This window comes from Semicossyphus pulcher, unplaced genomic scaffold (assembly GCF_022749685.1).
Source record: "Semicossyphus pulcher isolate SPU_LCO1_2020_fin unplaced genomic scaffold, fSemPul1.0.p SCAF_16, whole genome shotgun sequence".
In the NCBI taxonomy this organism is placed as follows: Eukaryota; Metazoa; Chordata; class Actinopteri; order Labriformes; family Labridae; genus Semicossyphus; species Semicossyphus pulcher.
The window spans coordinates 14,013,485-14,030,847 of record NW_027211670.1 but is presented as its reverse complement, the minus strand read 5'-3'; the positions used below and the strand labels follow the sequence as shown (position 1 = coordinate 14,030,847).

The window sequence follows — 17,363 nt, the reverse complement described above, 5'->3', positions numbered from 1 at the left end:
ATGTCACAGATGCTGTTACTTAAATTTGTCTTGTTATTTACTCGCAGCCCGTTCCAGTGCAGCTGGTGTACACTGCAACCCCTCTTGGGAACTTTGCTCCATTAATAACAAATTGAGCTGTCCTGCACCTGGATGCACACTTGGCCAAAGCCATGACTTCACACACACAAAAACAGTTCCTGGAGGTCTTAAAGCAGCGGTGGGAAACGAAATCTGGAGAGCCAAAAGATCCTTTTCCGGCTCAAAAAACTTGGTCATATCTTCAATCTTATGGGAGATATACACATGTGCAGAGATTATCGAGCTTTCCCAGGCTGCTTTGGTTTCAAAAGTGGGTAGGTTCCATGATATTGGATGTGAATAGCTGTTCTGACTTGGCCTTAACAGAGCAGGAGCCGTGCCAAGGTTGGCCAAGTGAACCCAGATGGCAGCAAGTTTTTCCAACCAGAAACCTGCTGGGAAAACATTCACGGCTCTTTTTCTTCTCTCGCTGTCCTTTGTTCTGACCTAGATCTCTGTTATTTTAAGATGTCTCACTCTGAAAGTCATCAGCAGTGACAGATCCCCCCCCTCTGCTGTCATCACTTTCCCCTTATCACTCACGTCTCCTCCACGGTCGCTGCCGAGAGCCGGTGAGTCAGTGTCTCCAGCTGGAGCGAGGCTACACGATGTCTGCTGTGCAATAAAATGTGCAGACCTCTGGAATAAGAACTCATTTGTATTTTGAATTTCTTAACTGAATTTCCTGAGTGCATAAAAGGCTGTTTTGATGCGTTCACGCTGGGTAGAAAATAAGTCCCTTCTTTATGATCAGGCAGCTTGTAAGAGGCCTCTAATTCTGTAAGTGTTGGTATGTAATTTAGTGGGAAAAAAAGAGTGTTTGATTACCGTTGCTTGGCTCACAGCTGGAGATCCACTTATCTTCACCGGGTCACCCCAGGGCCTTGCTGAAGTGTTTACTGACAAGAATTCTCACACAGCTGCACGGCTCACCCTGTGCAGGGTTTGAAAATGTCTAACAGAGAGATAACAGGAGACAATTGGGTTCAACTTGAATTTGTGACTTGTTTTCCTGTTTGTATTCAACTGCATTTATTATTCTTTTCATTTTATATTTGTGAAAAAATCTAAATATATGTATTAAAAAAAAAAAAATACAACAAAAAAAACAAAAAAACACAGATGGGATAAAAAAAAACCCTGAGGGCTAGTAAAAGGAGTCCACCTCACATTAAAACATCTGCAAAGTTTTAACTCAAATCTACAAGCAGATTTTAGCATTTTTGAATGTCTGAAAGAGGGAAGGGTTCCTGGTTCGAATCCAGCTTCGGAATTTGCATGTTCTCCCCGTGCGTGCATGGGTTCCCTCCGGGTACTCAAGCTTCCTCCCACAGTCCACAGACGTGCTCGTTAGATTAATCAGCGACTATAAAAGTGCCCGTAGGTGTGAGTGTAAAAGGTTGTTATTTTCAATAGCTGTGTCCCAATTCAGGGGCTGCATCCTCCCGATTGTGTCACAGCGGCGAGTCAAAGGCTCGAAGGCTCCTTCAGATGCGGCCGACAAATGCGTCCTACTTTTCCCGGACCATGAAGGTTTCATTTGGGTGCAACCTTCGTTGCCCAAGATTCATTGCGCGCCAATTCAAACGAGATGGCAGACTCTCAAGTGGCCAAGGAATACACTTTTAAACGTAAAAGTGTTAAAATAAACAAAAGGGCCTTGAAACAAATGATGTTTAAAATAATAGGTGAAGGGCTGCACAGTGGTGCAGTGGTTATTGCTGTTGCCTCACAGCTCGAAGGTTCCTAAGATCAAACCCCAGTTCGGACGAAGTGGAGTTGCATGTTCTCCCCGTCCATATTCTCTGGCTTCCTCCTGTCCAAAGACGTGCTCGTTAGGTTCAGTAGCGACTCTAAATGTGTGGACGTGAGCGTGAAAGGTTGTCTCTGTGTGTCAGCCCTGTGATTGGGTGGCGATCAGTCCAGGGTGTACCCCGCCTCTTGCCCAGTGAGAGCTGGGATCGGCTCCAGCACCCCCACGACCCTGAACAGGATCAGCGGTATAGATAATGGATGGATGGATAGTGGGTTAAGTTACGTGATGTTAGTTATGATAGCTAGTTAGCCCGCTAGCCCTGTTTGGTGATGCAAGTTTAAGGGCGGGAACAGCTGGTGATGCTGGAGACCAGACCGTCTCGTTGCAGTTCGGCCTTAGCGGCCCACGCAGGCTACGAATGACCTCCGTAGACCGCCTTGCAGCCCCCGAACTGAGACACAGCTGTGATTGACAGTCTCCAGCCCCAACAGGTGTGATGTTCAAATTCCAGGACGCCCTAATATAGGAATTTTTTACCAGTTATTTGAAGTTATCTGTGGAGATGTGGGATCAGACGCACATTGTTATAAAAAGCAGAGTATTTTTCACGTCATATTATGTCTGGAGGGTATCTTTAACCTTGAAAACTCTTTAAAAACAAACCATAACGGCTCCCCTGAGGGCCCTTCACTTTAATGTGGAAACTGCAGTACCAGCAGTGCTCCTCTCGCTGTGTTGCTTTTACAGTATGTACTCAGGGTGGTCTCAGCCCTGCTCAAATACTTCACAATCACTCCTCTTAACTCTGAGGAGCTCAAGCAAGGGTTAACTGCTTTGCTCAAGTGTTTGGGTGGAGCCTCGTTCATTCATTCACTTCCTTTATCAAGTTTTTTACAGCCGGCGTCGGACTTCAGCAGGATTTCTGTCAGACGTAGTCCTAACCTTGAAGGTAACAGTTGCTTTCTCTCCGCCTGTAGGAGCTGGAGGGGACAGAGGATGGAAGCAGCAGCCGACGTGCAGACGACAGGGTGAAGAGTCAGCTGACGAGCGCGGACGAAGAGACGTCCTCTGCCAGGTAGGAGGCTTCAAACGGATTTAAAATCACAGCAGAGTTCGCTGCTATGACTCCTCTACTGTGAAACTTTATAGTGTTTGATTAAAGATTATCTTTTGCTACAACACAAGCTAACAGAGCACACAAGAACCACAGTGACACGCACACACACAGGCTGAACAGAGCACAAAGGTAATTACAGACCAATTCAAAGGCTGTGTAATGATGTAAACAGCTGCAGAGATAAACCAGATAAACCTGCAGAGCTTCTATAATACCAAACTCTCTCTCTCTCTTTGTCTTGCACACACACATGAACATGCAAACACACAGGGCAGTGTGGTAGCCATGGTGTGGTGATGCAAACCAGACTGGAGTTAAGAGCTGCAGCAGTATGAGCCAGACTGTACTTAGCACTGTAACCACTGGAGTAACAGGACTGGACCGTGTGTGTGTGTGCGTGTAGGTTAAAAGCATAAGTCCATTCTTGTTGCCCACAAAGTGTTTGATCTCACCCACAAATGCTCTCATTTCCTCCCAAGTCAGAAGTGATATCTGTTTATTTGCCCTTCAGCAACTCAAGCTTGTCGCCGAACTTTTCCAGAATGTCACTGCATGCAACTCTTTAACACAATAAAAGTCCTTTTAGAAGAACTTAGTGAAAACAACATGACATGGCTCGGGTGGATTCTCAAACCAAAAGTGAATGCGTCTGAGAGTCGCTGCCTTCCAAAGGTTAAAAACAATCAGATGAGATTATAATGAGCGTGTGGACCTACTTATCTTGTTAGGGTTTGCTGCGGTGTATTAGTGCATTTAACGTCTGTATCATTATGCCGGCACCGTGCCTTGCTTGATTACAAATCAGTGACTGATTATTGATTTTGGCAACGCCCTTTGTTTTAGTAAATATCAAGGAAAAGAAAAAACCTCTACAAAGTCCTCTGCAGCTCTTTGGAATAAAACTTTGATGCTAACTTTACACAGAAAGATTTTGTTTAGGTTGGTTATCTGCTTCTGTAGGCTGAGTACATTTAGTATAACACAAATGGTGAGTGACTATGTCTAAGTCAAAGTCCAGATATACCAGGAAATAACTTTGGTAGAAGTGAAAGTCAACTAGTATCAAAAGTATTTTCTGAAATACAATTCTACATAAGTATTGAAAGTGAAAGTACAAGTAAGCAAAGATTTATGAACTTTATTTTTAACTGTTAACCACCATAAAAAATGGAAATGGAAAATAAAGAGTCCTTTTGGTGAAAATCTATTTTTAAGCTGAATCTTTGTCACCACATTTAGCACTGTCCTCTAATACCGGAGTAGCTGGTACCGACGCTGTGTTGCCTCCTTCATGCATCCAATGCATTGCAGCTCCAGTAGTCAATACTCACTTGCATCTGACATGCCTGGACTTGACTTAAAAGCGAAACTGTGGCTTTGAAATCCCTTGCTCCACTTTTGCACCTGACTTACCTTCCGTCTCCTTATTCTTTGTTGTCTTCTTCTTCTTTGTCTTTGTATTCTTCTTCTTCTTCTTCTTTGTCTTTGTCTTTGTCTTCTTCTTCTTCTTCTGCTTCTTAATTTTCTTCTTCTTCAAGGTTTTTATGCCTTGAATGTTGGATCTCTGCCATCCTCAGCTTTTAGCCTCCCAGTTTCCGTTAATTTAAAGCCGTATTTTCAAGAAAAACAAAACAAAAAGCCCACCAAATTTCACAGCACAGCATTTCTTAGTTTGTTGTTTTGATTCACCTCTCAGTCTGCTCCTTCCTGCAGTTTCATGATGTAAAGGCTGATCGAGTTAATTCGAATTGTTAATGTTGTTGTTTATGTAATATTCCTCAGAAGCAAGATCATGGATGAGAAAGAGACCACGGATGAACCTTCATGGAAGGAGGAGCGTGAATATGCCGCCGCTGTAGAGGAAGATAAGGTCTGTTTGTTTTACCCATTCCATAATAAGAACACAAGGTTTGAAAGATTTAATGCCCCACAGTTATACTACAAAAGTACAGTATGAAACGTGACATGGCTTTCATATCTCATGAGGCTCAGATATCAGAGCTCCCTCCCTGGATTGTGTTTGGAAAGGCGATAGTTTTGACCATCGCTGTTGCCGCTCTGTAAGAAATGCGAGCCAATTCCAAAACTCTTACTCACCTTAACTTTGGCTGCGTTCACCTTCTGCGTCTGCTTTCACTTAGTTTGCTGTTTTGAAGTGGACGTGTAGATTGTAATTCACGTCAGTCATGTACAGTTACACACACACACACACACACACACACACACACACATTGTGAAGCTCATGGGGATAAAATGTGATTACGTCAGCCTGATCTTAAACTGATCCTCACATGTAATCAAAGCATGTTCACATACTGTATATATACACACACACACACGTTATACACTCTGCTGGTTTTATTTAAGACGACCACCTGGTTAGCGTTGCCCTCTTACACCCATGTGGCTCCACAGTCTGTTTCTCCCTTTATCTCCCCCTAGATCAGCACTCCCTTGTGACCTTTTTACCTGTCAGCAGGACGTCTGCTGTTGTTCCAGCTGCTCTGTTATCATCTTAGCGGGTAGAAAACACACAAAAGGATGCTTACTGTAGTATTACTCGTAAAATGCATGCTCTCAAAAGGGGTAATTTTTTCTGGTGTCTGTGACTGAAAGGCGCAACAAATAATTCATATTATATCTGGTAGTAAAAACCCTCTCTCTTTTTCTCCCTCTCTAGCACAGAGACGCCTCCCCCCCTCCCTCTCCCCCCAGCCAGCCCGCCTCCCTGCAGCGCCAGGACTCCGGGCCTCGCGGCATCAAGGGAATCCTAAAGAAAAGCCGCTCCACCAGCCTGGAGTCGGACCACAGCGAGGGCTCGGCGCCGGAGTGCCCGCCGGCCCGACAGAGCAGCGTCACCCTCAGCCACCAAGAGAGCGAGGAGGAGGAGGAGGAGGAGGAGGAGGAGGAGGAGATGATGGAGGAGATGGAGGAGATGGAGGAAGAAGAGGAGGAGGAGATAGAGGATGAGGTGAATGGGGAAAGCGACAGGGAGGATGAGTCGTTCGCTGAGGACATCACAGATGGAGGGAGCTTCAGTATGGAGAGGCAGCAGAGGGAGGGGAGCGGCAGCAGCAGCGGGGGGAGCTTTGAGGAGATGCGGAGCCCGTCGCCTGATGAGAGTCTAGGGCAGAGGTCCTCGGTGTCGGAGGACGTTGAAGAGCTGGAGAGCAGTTTGGATGGAAGTATGGGCTCCTCAATGAAACAGAGGTGAATGGATGCACACAGAGAAAACACACTAATGAAGAAGGGTTAATTATAAGACATGAATAGAATAGAGACAACGAGGAGAGAGCTGCTGATTTTAAGCTCTCCTTAAGGGCGGTGCACTTTTCTCCTTCTACTTAAGTCAGTTTGTCTCTTAAATATGTTGCAGTAGAGTCTAAAAAAGTACACTATTTCAGTTCTCCTAGCCCAGACATGAGAAAACACATAAAAGACCACCTGCTAAGACCAGTGATGTTCGCACAATCTCCATTAAAATAACCATAACAGGTAAAAGCAGCATGCCTGAATGAGCCAAATTCTTAAATATGAACAGTAGTTTAAAGTTTATATCTCTTTAAGTTGGAGGCTCAAGTTGCAGCTTTCTAAAATAGATACAGAAACTAAGTTAGACATGTCTTTTGCTTTTCTCAGACTGGCAGAGTTTGGTGGTGACGGTGACAAGAAGGACAGAGGGAAGAAGCCCAAATCATCCAATCTGATCCAGACGTCCCTGGCTGATCGCTTCGGTCAGCTGCAAGGCGCTGAAAACGCCTGGAAGAAGAAGGTACTGAGCAAACCCCTCTCTTTGTGTCGTTGGGTTTAAGAGTGGGTTGGTGAGTCTGAATGGCAGGCCAAGAGCTCTTTTTTGTGAGGAGTGCATTGTGTTTTTTGTCTGGTGGGCTGTAATGAGCAGATCCTGCCATGTGTTGAGGCTTCCCCCTCGGCTCTGTGTGCAGGGAAAGAACGGCTGCGGACACATTTTTCGTCCTCTGCTGAATCAGCTTATTTTCTCTTTTTGGAGTTGCTGCCAAGAGGGTGTGAGGTTTGTGCGGGGGCTTTTGGGGGAGTGTAGAAAATTTGGGAGTGGTGATCCAGTGCTTAAATAGCCTCCCAGAGAGAAAGAGGGACACACCCATTCCTCTTGTTATAATAAAATCCTACACCATGACCAAACACCTGCAAACATTCTGCTTCCTTTGTTGGACTTTTGCACATAATAAGCAGGTTTTTTTCAGACTTCTCTGCCTCACAAATGTATACAAACCTTTTAAAACAGGTCAGCGTTTAAACGACGAAGATAACCGACATGTTTTGAATTGCATGCAGGTTTCGACATGCTCTCCTTCCTCGCAAACAAGACCACCCTCGCTTTAAGTGGAAAACAGCACTGCACTCTGTCATAACCATCGCATGGAAAGTGCAAACCCGCAAGGATCTCCCCAAAACAGCCGATTGCAGTGATGTCATGTTTATTCATGCAGACTCAGATCTCCTGGCTCAGATCAATGATCCTCTTTGGGGGATTTCTGGTTTGGCCTCATTCGTCATCCAAAGATGACCTAACCTTAAAGTAAATCCACTCTTAGTCTGGAAAAAGCCACTTTATAAGTACAGACTGCCAAAAATGTGAACAAACCTCTGATCGACTGAAAACTGATGTCATTTTTACATCTAGTGTGGTCGTTGTACATTACGATAGATCAACACAGCGTCTATAAAAGTTATGTTTGATTCCATTTGTGGCACAGAAACTGCATCCTCAACACTCGCACGCATGAGAGGCAGCCAAACGGGTGTCCAACATGTCTGCGGATTTCTTCCTCTTAATTCAGGCTGTGGTCACCGCCTGCGAATTTGTCTGTAAGCTGCTGTGCACTGTGGCTAAACCAACTCACATGACATGATAATACATGGTTTGGATAAATTATTGGCACTGATGCTATTAGCTATGCTACGTTTACGTGCATGATGTGAGTATTCTTGCTACATTTTCTCTCCCTTGAGGAAAGCATGCTGGTGTTTAGGCACGTAGTTTTAATGTCATGGCTGCCAAGCCGGAGCAGATGTTGTCACTCTTTGGCTGATATGTGAGAGACCAGGGGAATGTAACATGCATGGTACACACCACGCTCACCTTCAACCAGCTCCAGATGTTTCCTGTTTAACCTGCTAAGCTGTTCTGCACACCATAGTTGTGTTGGAAAGTGAGGCCGTGTCGTAGATTTAATTTAAAGGTGGGATATTCTGCTGTTTCTTAAATAATGTCACAATGTTGGATGTCCAGACTAAACGTGAGTGAAGTTTCAAATTCGTAGGTAAAAGTATGTTGAAGTAATCCCCTGCTGAAAAAGTGTGTCTGCAGGCTGCTGTGGAGGCTTCCTTTCAGACAGACTTCTCCAGATGCTTCACTTTGTGATGTCACAAAGTGGAGGAACTCTTTGGTCATCTGCCCGAGACACATTCAAATCAAAAAAGTTTACTCTTTGGTGACAACTCTGTAACATGGCTACAGGGTAGCGGGCGTGCCTCAAACACTGAGTTCTGCCCCTCGACAGGCTTTGGAGAGCTGGCCAATCAGAAGAAAGTGGGCTTGTAGGGGCGTGGTTTCTTAAAGGGACAGAGCTGACTGAGTGGTTTCAGGCAGAGGCTGTATGAGGGCCTGCACAGAGCACCAGTGTGAGAAAAAATGAGTTTTTCTAACTGTAAATTATGCTAAGCTACTCCACAGGTATCACAGAGTGAAATATGAAGCTAGAAATTAGCGTAATACCCCTAATCCTAACCCTTTTAATTTCAGTTCTGAAAGTACATTAAATTACAGATTTAAGGATATTTTTGAATCCACAGTTTACTTTCAAAGCCCTCAGGATCTACTTAATATCTGGGTTTTGTTTTCCAGTGATGAGTCATTGAAGACTGGTCTGAGCCTCCAGTCCATTACGACTAATGATCTGGTGGAAACGTTGGTTCCCTGAAGACGTATTCGAGATAATCAACTAAAGATGAGCTGATTATCTTTAATAAATTTCCCAGTGTGCTTGTTAAATAGGCAACTTAGAAAGCAGCATTTGTAAAAAGTAAACACACTGAAAGGAACTAAACTTTCTCACGTTATTTATACATGTATTTCTTTTTGTTTCCCCCTCTACACGCACTGTTGTAAACAGTCTATTTCCCTTTTCCTCCCGTCCTTCCAAACTTTATCCCCGCCTTTAGATGACCCGTCTCTGTGCTTTGGTCGTCCATGCTCAAGCCTTCTTACTCCAGCTGTTGCGGTCTAATGTTACCCTGCTTCCCTTTTTTTCCTGCATACTCCCCTTAATCATTTTCCTTTCCCATCTTCTTCTCCTCCTTCTTTTCCCTCCCTCCTTTCCAGCTTCCTCTGTCCTCCCCTGCGGACTCTTCCCCTTTCTCTGACACCTGCCTGTCAACCTTTCCTTGCCCCTTCAGGTGAGTTCTGGCACGTACATAACTTCTGTATGTGCCTCTTTGCATGGATTTAATCAATTATATTTACCCCTTTATTTTTCTACCTGCGTTCTGGACAGCTTCACACACTCACCGCTGAGAAATCAGTGCTGTCAACACACTAGCTGTTGCTACACGAATGTGGTCTGCGAGCCCCTCAGTCGGTCGATATCTGTGTCAGTGGTTTTTGGCCGAAGTCCTGCAAACACTGTACAGTAAGGCAGGGCTGAGAAAAATGGTTTCCTGTGGGGGGTTTGAGGCCCAGGCCCTTTTCCTTCCCTCCCATCTCTCAGGGGTCCTGTCAGGCCGAGGTATTTCCCTTTTCTGATTGAGTCCAGAGATGTGCCGATAGCTGGAGGGGCTGTCAGTGTGTGAGAAGCCTCAGGAAGCGTGTTGTTTAAAGGTACAAGAAACCAGATTGTCTTCAGTTGTTCAGTTTCTTCTTATTTGTATACAGAAAAGTAGTAAGTGATTTTAAAAACCCACTCTCGTACTCACCCTGCCTTCAAAGCACGAGCAGAAACAGCTTAATATGTTTGAAGATTCATCATATTCTCTCATGTTATGAAATCAGCAAGAGCTCCACTTTGATGTTCAGCCTTAATATGTTGTCTCTGTGTGAATGACAGCATGATTTAATGCATTTCTTTCTCTCATGTTCGGCTAATATTTGACCTCAGCGTGCAGCATGTGGAACAATGAAGGGAAAAACACTCTTTTGTGAGTGAGAGCGAGAGGGGGCTTGTTTTGGTTTGTTTTAATGGAAGGTTTTTTTCCATTTTATTTTACAATGTGGATTTTTCAGGCGTGTTATTTACATTTTAGCTACATTTTTATGCTGGGAAGATTCCAGCTGCTTCTTTGCAAGGGCACCAAACTTGATTGTTTTAGCAGGTATGGAGAGTGTTGCTTAAGGACAATTCAGCTGTTAATATGTCGTTAGATAGAAAGTCTGTTCTGAGGATCTCTTTGAGCACAAGTTTCTTTTTTTCTTTTCCAAGCAAAAGAAAAATGTAAGGACTCTTTTAATTGATTGTGTGAAATATATTGAAATAATAAGCACTCAAATGACCTACTAGCCTTTGAACACAACATCCTGTAGTTATTGTCACACAGAGGGAGAGTACACTTTGGAGCACACTTAAGACAGGTTACGAGGATGTCACAGGGCTCTATTCATAATATTGCTAAATTATTATTGACTTCTGCCTTCCTCCCGCAGTCCAAAGACATGCTGGTCAGGTTAATTGGTGAATCTAAATTACCCGTAAGGTGTGGGTGTGAGCGTGAAAGGTTGTCTTGGCGATCAGTCTAGGGTGTAACCGCGCCTCTCGCCCAATGACAGCTGGGATCAGCTCCAGCCCCATGCAACCCTGAACAGGATAAGCGGTATAGCTAATGGGTGGATGGATATTATTGACTTAAACATATTTAAAGCTCCTGTGAAGAACTATCGCTTTGTGTTGATTTTGGCGCCCCCTGTGGACAAAGCCGCACCTCTTATCGCTTTGCTAATTTAGTCTTGTGCATGCGTAAGTGGTGGTTTTAAACCTGCTTTCTTTAACAGTCATATGTATCACTCACTTTAAATTTTTGCTCTGGAAAATGTAAACAAAGGCAGCGTCTTCACCTACCCTCCGCCAGCAGTTTCAGGCATTAATAAATAACTATATAGAAATAATCAATCTTGTCGCTGATGGTCTGGTTTGCTCTTGTAGCTCATATCGAGTCATCAGAATGAATTTCAGTCTGTTTCATAACCAGATAAAAACTCCTCACAGGAGCTTTAAACACAATTGTGGCTGAAAAATGTGCTCAGCTGGAGCTAATGAACTCTAATTCTGTAAAGTGGCATGACTCAGACCTGTTGTCTACATCAGTACTGGTCACAGGCTTATTTTGTTTAATACTATGTTAACATTTAAGGCAATATTGGTTTGAAAAAGTCTACAAAATTGTATAAACATCAATTTAAACTGGAGAATAAACTGCTGATGTAGCAAATAAATCAAACCATTCTTCTGCCTCATCGACGTCAGTCCGGCTGCAGTTCACCACTTCAGCCAACACGTGTTTTTACTTTAAGGCTGCTGACATCTGCGAATGTTTAAGTGGACTCTTCAGCGCTTAGAGTGAGACAATCCTCTGAGTTACAGTGTGACAGTCAGCAGATCATCTTCGCCCACAAAGAGAATTCCTCGTGGACGTTAAGATGCTGATTTGGTGAATCCCAGCTTTGTTTTTGTCCTTAATTTCATCCTCTGTAGAATAAACTTGCTCGTTGCTCTAATCTGAATAAAGTAGGCCAAGCTTACCCGGTAATATACACAAAATACACGCAAACAAACAACCATCATTTTTCTTTCTCTTGTTGTGAAATGAAAACATGACTCATCCTGTTTTTCTGTTCAGTCACAGCGAGGAGAAAGGTCTGCTTTTGTAAGGCTGTGATACACAGAGAGGAAGTCAGCGCTCATGCTGCATTACATGCAGTGAATTGCTCATTATTAGCTGAGAAATAAGGGGAGGCAGCCTGTAAAGACCCAGGCAGGGCTGTAAAACGCTTCAAATATTCAGAGGTGGAATATCATTAATTACTGTAACAGCTCCCAGGGTCCAGGGCACCAGAGGGGCCAGTAAACCTCTGCTAATTCATTTTTAATGGTGGAGTTCAGGTGCAAAAGTGGCAGCAGGAGTAAATCACGTAAAGAAGGCGTGCAGATGGATGGCCTCAGTGTATAAATGGGGATTTTGGTGTTTCATTTTCAGACCTCGACATTCTTCATGTTTTTTTCGTTGTAAAAATAAAGTTTGAATCACGCAGCGAAAACTTGGCAGAACTGAAACCTCTCCGGCCTTTCTGGCTCTCTCCTAGTTTCTTCACTGCGTCCTCATTACTGTCTGTTCCTTTGTGAAGTAATTGGACGGTGGGTCGCGCGACCTACATTCCTTAAACGAGTCACAATCTGAAGTTAAATTGACGCGTTTTCGTTCCAACAGAAGTCCAACGTCGAGGTCGGGGCGAAGACGTCGCTGGCAGAGAGGATGAAGATCCTGAAAGACAAAGAGGAGCAGTGGAAGAACAAAGGCAAAGGAGCGGCCAACGACTCGGTGCAGTTCACTGTGGCCGGACGCATGGCCAAGAGAGGTACACTGTTTATGCAGCCTGGCGCGACAGAAGCTGAGCGTTGTTATTGTTCTGCAAAGTAAATGGAAAACCCCTCTGTGCTACTGTGTGACTTTTTAAGTCCTTTAAGTGACCTGTGTTCAGGTTTTACCCTCGCTTTACATTCGTCTATTCATTTATTTAAGGGGAAATTAAGTCGTCCAAAACTAAATAACCTATTTAGTTGAGTAAAAATGGCAGCCATCGCAGCCGTTATAACAGCAAACACTTTCTGCATCACTTGTTCAGGCACTCGGCCTTCAGGTCTTCACACATGAAAACATTAGATGGGATCATCAGGGATGTTTGATACTGTATATGGAGCCAATAGGACAGGACCTATTATAAGGTGATCCTTTTAGAGCTGCATTGTGCCATTTATAAGCAACAGAATTTAAACACAGGTTATTTTTCTTGGGAAATATATCTTTTTTAAATGTTTCTCCAAGTTGAGAATTTGATGCTTTTCTTTCTTTTACTTGAAAAAATACGATAATATATTTCCACTATTTTCTTTTGGCTCTTTGCCTTTATTATAAGAGACAGCTGAAGAGAGACAGGAGGTGTGGGGAGTAGAGAGTGGGGGATGACATGCACCAAATGATCTGCAGACCGGAATTCAAGCCTGTGATTAGCGCGTCAAAGACTGCAGCCTCTGTACACGGGGCGCCTGCTCCACCGACTGAGCTAAAGCAGCGCCCCCTCGGGAAATTTTAATAAGCATTTTTCACTGTCTGATAATTATAGGAAAATAGAAGAACTGTGCATAAGTGATTGCTAAGGGCCCTTTTTGATTTCCACCAGGTCTTGTGTCTGAAACTGGAAAAGAAGAATCACCACTCGTCTCCCTCAAGAAGTGTAACGCCACGCCTGTGAAACCGCACGAAGGTAGGAGACGTTCTCCCTCAAGTTATAGCAAGTTAATCAGTTACATTTGATCTTAAAACAAAAATCATTCATAAAATTAATATTGTTCTGTTTGATTGGGTGTACTAAATCAGACGTCTGTTTGTTTTTGCTGAACAGAAATCTCCAGTAGGACGGATATGAAGGTGGAAGGAGACAAAAGGCTCGACAAGCTCGAGTCTTTCCTCGACAAGCTCCACAATAAAGGTACAATCCCCCTTTTGTTGTTGTTTTCTGCACTTTATTACACATTTATTTAACTGCTTGTATCTTTTGCTGCCACAGAAGAGCTACATAATGTATCTGAATCCTCTTACCATGTTAACTAAAAGCATAATCCCTGAGAATACAGCATCATTAGCAAGAGAAAGGTCTCTGTAACACTTCCTGTTCTGTCCCTCCTCTGTCCTGTCATGGTGTTTGATTCAGGTGTAAGCAAAAGCAAGACCTCCACCATCGAGGTGACGGCGCAGGTCGAGAAGGAGGTCATGACCCTGGATGACGATGAGACATTCGGCAACTTCTACAAATCCGTCTCACCCTCGACGCTCCTGGACTCCAGTGTTGTTCTGACGGAGGAGGACCTCAGCCAGATCCAGGCCAACACACCGAAGTTAGTTCATAATAATCAGGACAATTAGAACGATTATTTAAAGGGCTTCTGTGCCTCGCTGGACTTAAAAATAACCACTGTTTTGTGTATTATATCTTCAGGCTTGATACAGCTGTAGCAGAGCACAAGCGAGCGGTGCGTCCAGCCAGGAGGAATCAGGGCTCCAGGAATCCTTTAAAGGCTCTGGCTGCACGCAACGACATCCGGCAGGTGTACACCGAGCAGAGGCTAAACGTGGCCACAGTGGAGACCAAGAGGATCCAAGTGGAGAGGAGTAAGACTGCTATGACTCACTTTCTGTCACATGTTAAAGTTCTCTCCTTAGCTCGGCCCCACAGCTGTCTCAGACCACAAAGAGCGAAATGCTGCGTATGTTATTTATTCATTATATCATGCATATACAAGTGACCGCATGGACCTTTTAAGACAGCAACGATGCATCCTTTCCTCCTGCAGCTCTGCTGTCAGAGCAAAACCATTTAGCCTGAGGGGGTGACAGCTAATAGGCCCAGGCCGACACTTCCTTTTCCATGCCCTACTCATCGTTTACAGTGTGACTAGCAACCTGGGATGGGAGAACGGAGTTGGAGTTGAGAGACAACATCTACGACCAGATTCTAATGGTAGAGATAAATCAAAAGCTAAGTCATGTCAGGTGATAGCCGATGGGTTCCATGATTGCAGGAAGCATTTTAGCCAATCCTTTTGTCTCTTTTGCTCTTCACACTCTTAAAGACTTCCACCCTCCAGTGAGAATCAAGTGTTTAACCTTGTAAACATCTCCATGTGGTGTTTCTCATGTGCTACAAGACACATCAGGGACAACATGAGCAGTCATCTCCATGGCTGGGCCTGTCTGCTTTTAAACTGCAGTGTACCAAGGACAGGCTGAACAACACGTTTTCAGATTGGCAGGTTTGAGACGTCACAAACCGAAGGAGCCAATCCCGTTAATGGACGTGGCGGCGCTATGCATATCATTATGTGTAACCCATGGCAACCACATTGGCGATGCGCAAGCCAGCTGTAACCATCATCATAACTTCTGCAAACTCACTACTGACTACAAACGTTAACGTTACTACTGCTAACTACCACATTTCAAGCTAGCTAAGTTTCAACAAGTTGCTACTAAACAATGGCAGAGACGTGTTTTGTTTTAGCAATGGAGGAGAGGTTTGGAAATGTGCATAGTGGGCGGGGACTATCAGACACAATTTATTATTTCAAGCTGAGCATTTTATATGTCTTACAGAATAACTGGAGCTGCTCTTTAATACAACCAAAGCAGCTAAAATGCAATTGAAAAGCAAACTCAGAAAGCAGCAAACATCACTTACATACTCAATCATAATTAGATATCTGTGTACAGAGTTTACAGTGAGTCTTGTATACACAACAAAGCATCACACGAAAGTAAAACTCAAAGTTGGATGATGTTAAGCTGTTTTAAAGGACCAAAGCTGTTCTGTACAAGCACCTGTGCGTGTTACCTACCTGATATTCATATATGGTCTGTATACTGTATACTTCAGTCTGTTGCCCGCCTGTTTCCTGTGTTTGATTCCTCTCTGTAGATACTTTTCACGGACTAGTCAGACCACAGTGGCCTTATCACAGGTTTGAAAAGAGGAAGTAAACAAAACAGCTGCGTACAGGCGCTCTACTATGTGAAAGAAGATATTAGAAAACCTGTCTGGCCTCATATGATCGACTTCATAAATCTGATCATGGTTATTATAAGCGAGATATCAGATTAGATCACGATAAATAATGAATGAAAATACAGTGTGTTCATTTCTAACTGGTTTTTCTTGTTTCCTCTGCGTCACAGTGGCAAAACACGCCAGATCAAACCTTGCAGACGTGGCGCTGGCCGGCCTCGCCAGCAAGGAGAACTTCCGCAAGGTCAACCTGCGCAGCACGAAGTCCACCGATGTTGTGACCAACAACAGCGCGCTGCCTTTCAACAAGCTCATGCTGATCCGCATCAAAGGTCAGAGACACGGAGAGTGCTGTGAACCGTAACTGTTTGTAATGAGAGATTTCAAACCGATTAAGGCTGCTGATGTTTTATTTTAAAGACGTATCACCTGTTTTGTCGTTGTCTGTAGGTCGGCGGCACGTCCAGGTGCGCTTGATGGAGCCCACAGCCCACTCGCTAAACAGTGGAGACTGCTTCCTGCTCATAACGCCAAAGCATTGCTATATGTGGAGCGGAGAGTTTGCCAACGTAATAGAGAAAGCAAAGGTAATTAACCTCGCATGCAAAAGCTTCAGCAAAGTTTGAGAACCAGTTTTGGAGTCATTATAACGTGTAATATGTCCCCAGGCGTCAGAGATGGCAGCGTTTGTTCAGGCCAAGAGGGACCTGGGGTGTAAGGCCCCGCAGGTGACGGTGCTGGAGGAGGGCATCAACTCAGACAGCAGATGGGCCAAAGAGTTCTGGAGCCTGCTGGGAGGAAAAGCCAAATACAGAGGTTCATACACACATTGAACGCCTCACACACCGAGCATCACCTGCTTTCAATCTCTGTCTCTGCTTAGCGTCGTCAAAAGCAGCTTTCATTTCACTAAAGCAAAACCCCCTGTCTGACCCTTCTCTTTGTGCTGTGTGTGTGTGTGATAGGGGCCGGCGAGCCAGAGGAGGACGAGCTGTACGAGAGCGGAGTGTGCGACTCCAACGGGGTGTACAGGCTCCAGGGAGACAAGCTGGTGCCTCACGAGGACGCCTGGGCCTCCATCCCGAGTGTCTCCTTGCTCAACTCTAAAGAGGTAACGCCGCCGCACACCAGAGCGATGACCTCATGTTTTTCTGGGAAGCTTTGACAAGTGTGGAAAACAAATTTGATCCATTTTACACCTGGCTGGGAAAGTCTGGGAACAGTACAGAAAGACTGGTGTGAACGTTAGAGATGTACATAATGCAGACTCACATTTCAAGATGGTTCTGTTGCGCTTCCTTTTTATGAAAGCCAAAACAATGCCCTAAACTTTCTGCGCCTTCTCTTCCTACCTGCCAATTCTCCACACCAGGTTTTGGTATTTGATTTTGGCAGCGAGGTGTACGTCTGGCACGGGAAAGACGTGCCCTTGGGTGACAGAAAAGTGGCTGTTAAACTGGGCAAACAGCTGTACAGCGGCAGCTACGACTACAGCAACTGCAGGGTGAACCCTTTAGACGCCTCCTGCACGGATAAAGATGTGCCTCAGTGAGTTTCTAATCTTTTATAGCAGTTCGTATCTGTTTTAGGCATTTTATACTTGATAAGGGCTGCCAGGTTTGTGT

The 17,363-nt window shown here is 44.4% G+C and overlaps 1 protein-coding gene across 1 annotated transcript in view; it reads left to right on the top strand.

Annotated features, from left to right (window-relative positions):
* Nucleotides 1–17,363, top strand: part of svild (supervillin d) — a 49,017-nt gene that overhangs the window by 26,801 nt on the left and 4,853 nt on the right. Inside the window, exons 5-18 of the mRNA XM_069664190.1 lie at nt 2,794–2,891; nt 4,716–4,803; nt 5,614–6,143; nt 6,573–6,705; nt 12,390–12,537; nt 13,360–13,443; nt 13,582–13,668; nt 13,891–14,074; nt 14,176–14,348; nt 15,909–16,070; nt 16,189–16,325; nt 16,407–16,554; nt 16,704–16,849; nt 17,111–17,286. Coding sequence (XP_069520291.1) covers nt 2,794–2,891; nt 4,716–4,803; nt 5,614–6,143; nt 6,573–6,705; nt 12,390–12,537; nt 13,360–13,443; nt 13,582–13,668; nt 13,891–14,074; nt 14,176–14,348; nt 15,909–16,070; nt 16,189–16,325; nt 16,407–16,554; nt 16,704–16,849; nt 17,111–17,286 — 2,294 coding nt within the window. The remainder of the gene's footprint in view (nt 1–2,793; nt 2,892–4,715; nt 4,804–5,613; nt 6,144–6,572; nt 6,706–12,389; nt 12,538–13,359; nt 13,444–13,581; nt 13,669–13,890; nt 14,075–14,175; nt 14,349–15,908; nt 16,071–16,188; nt 16,326–16,406; nt 16,555–16,703; nt 16,850–17,110; nt 17,287–17,363) is intronic.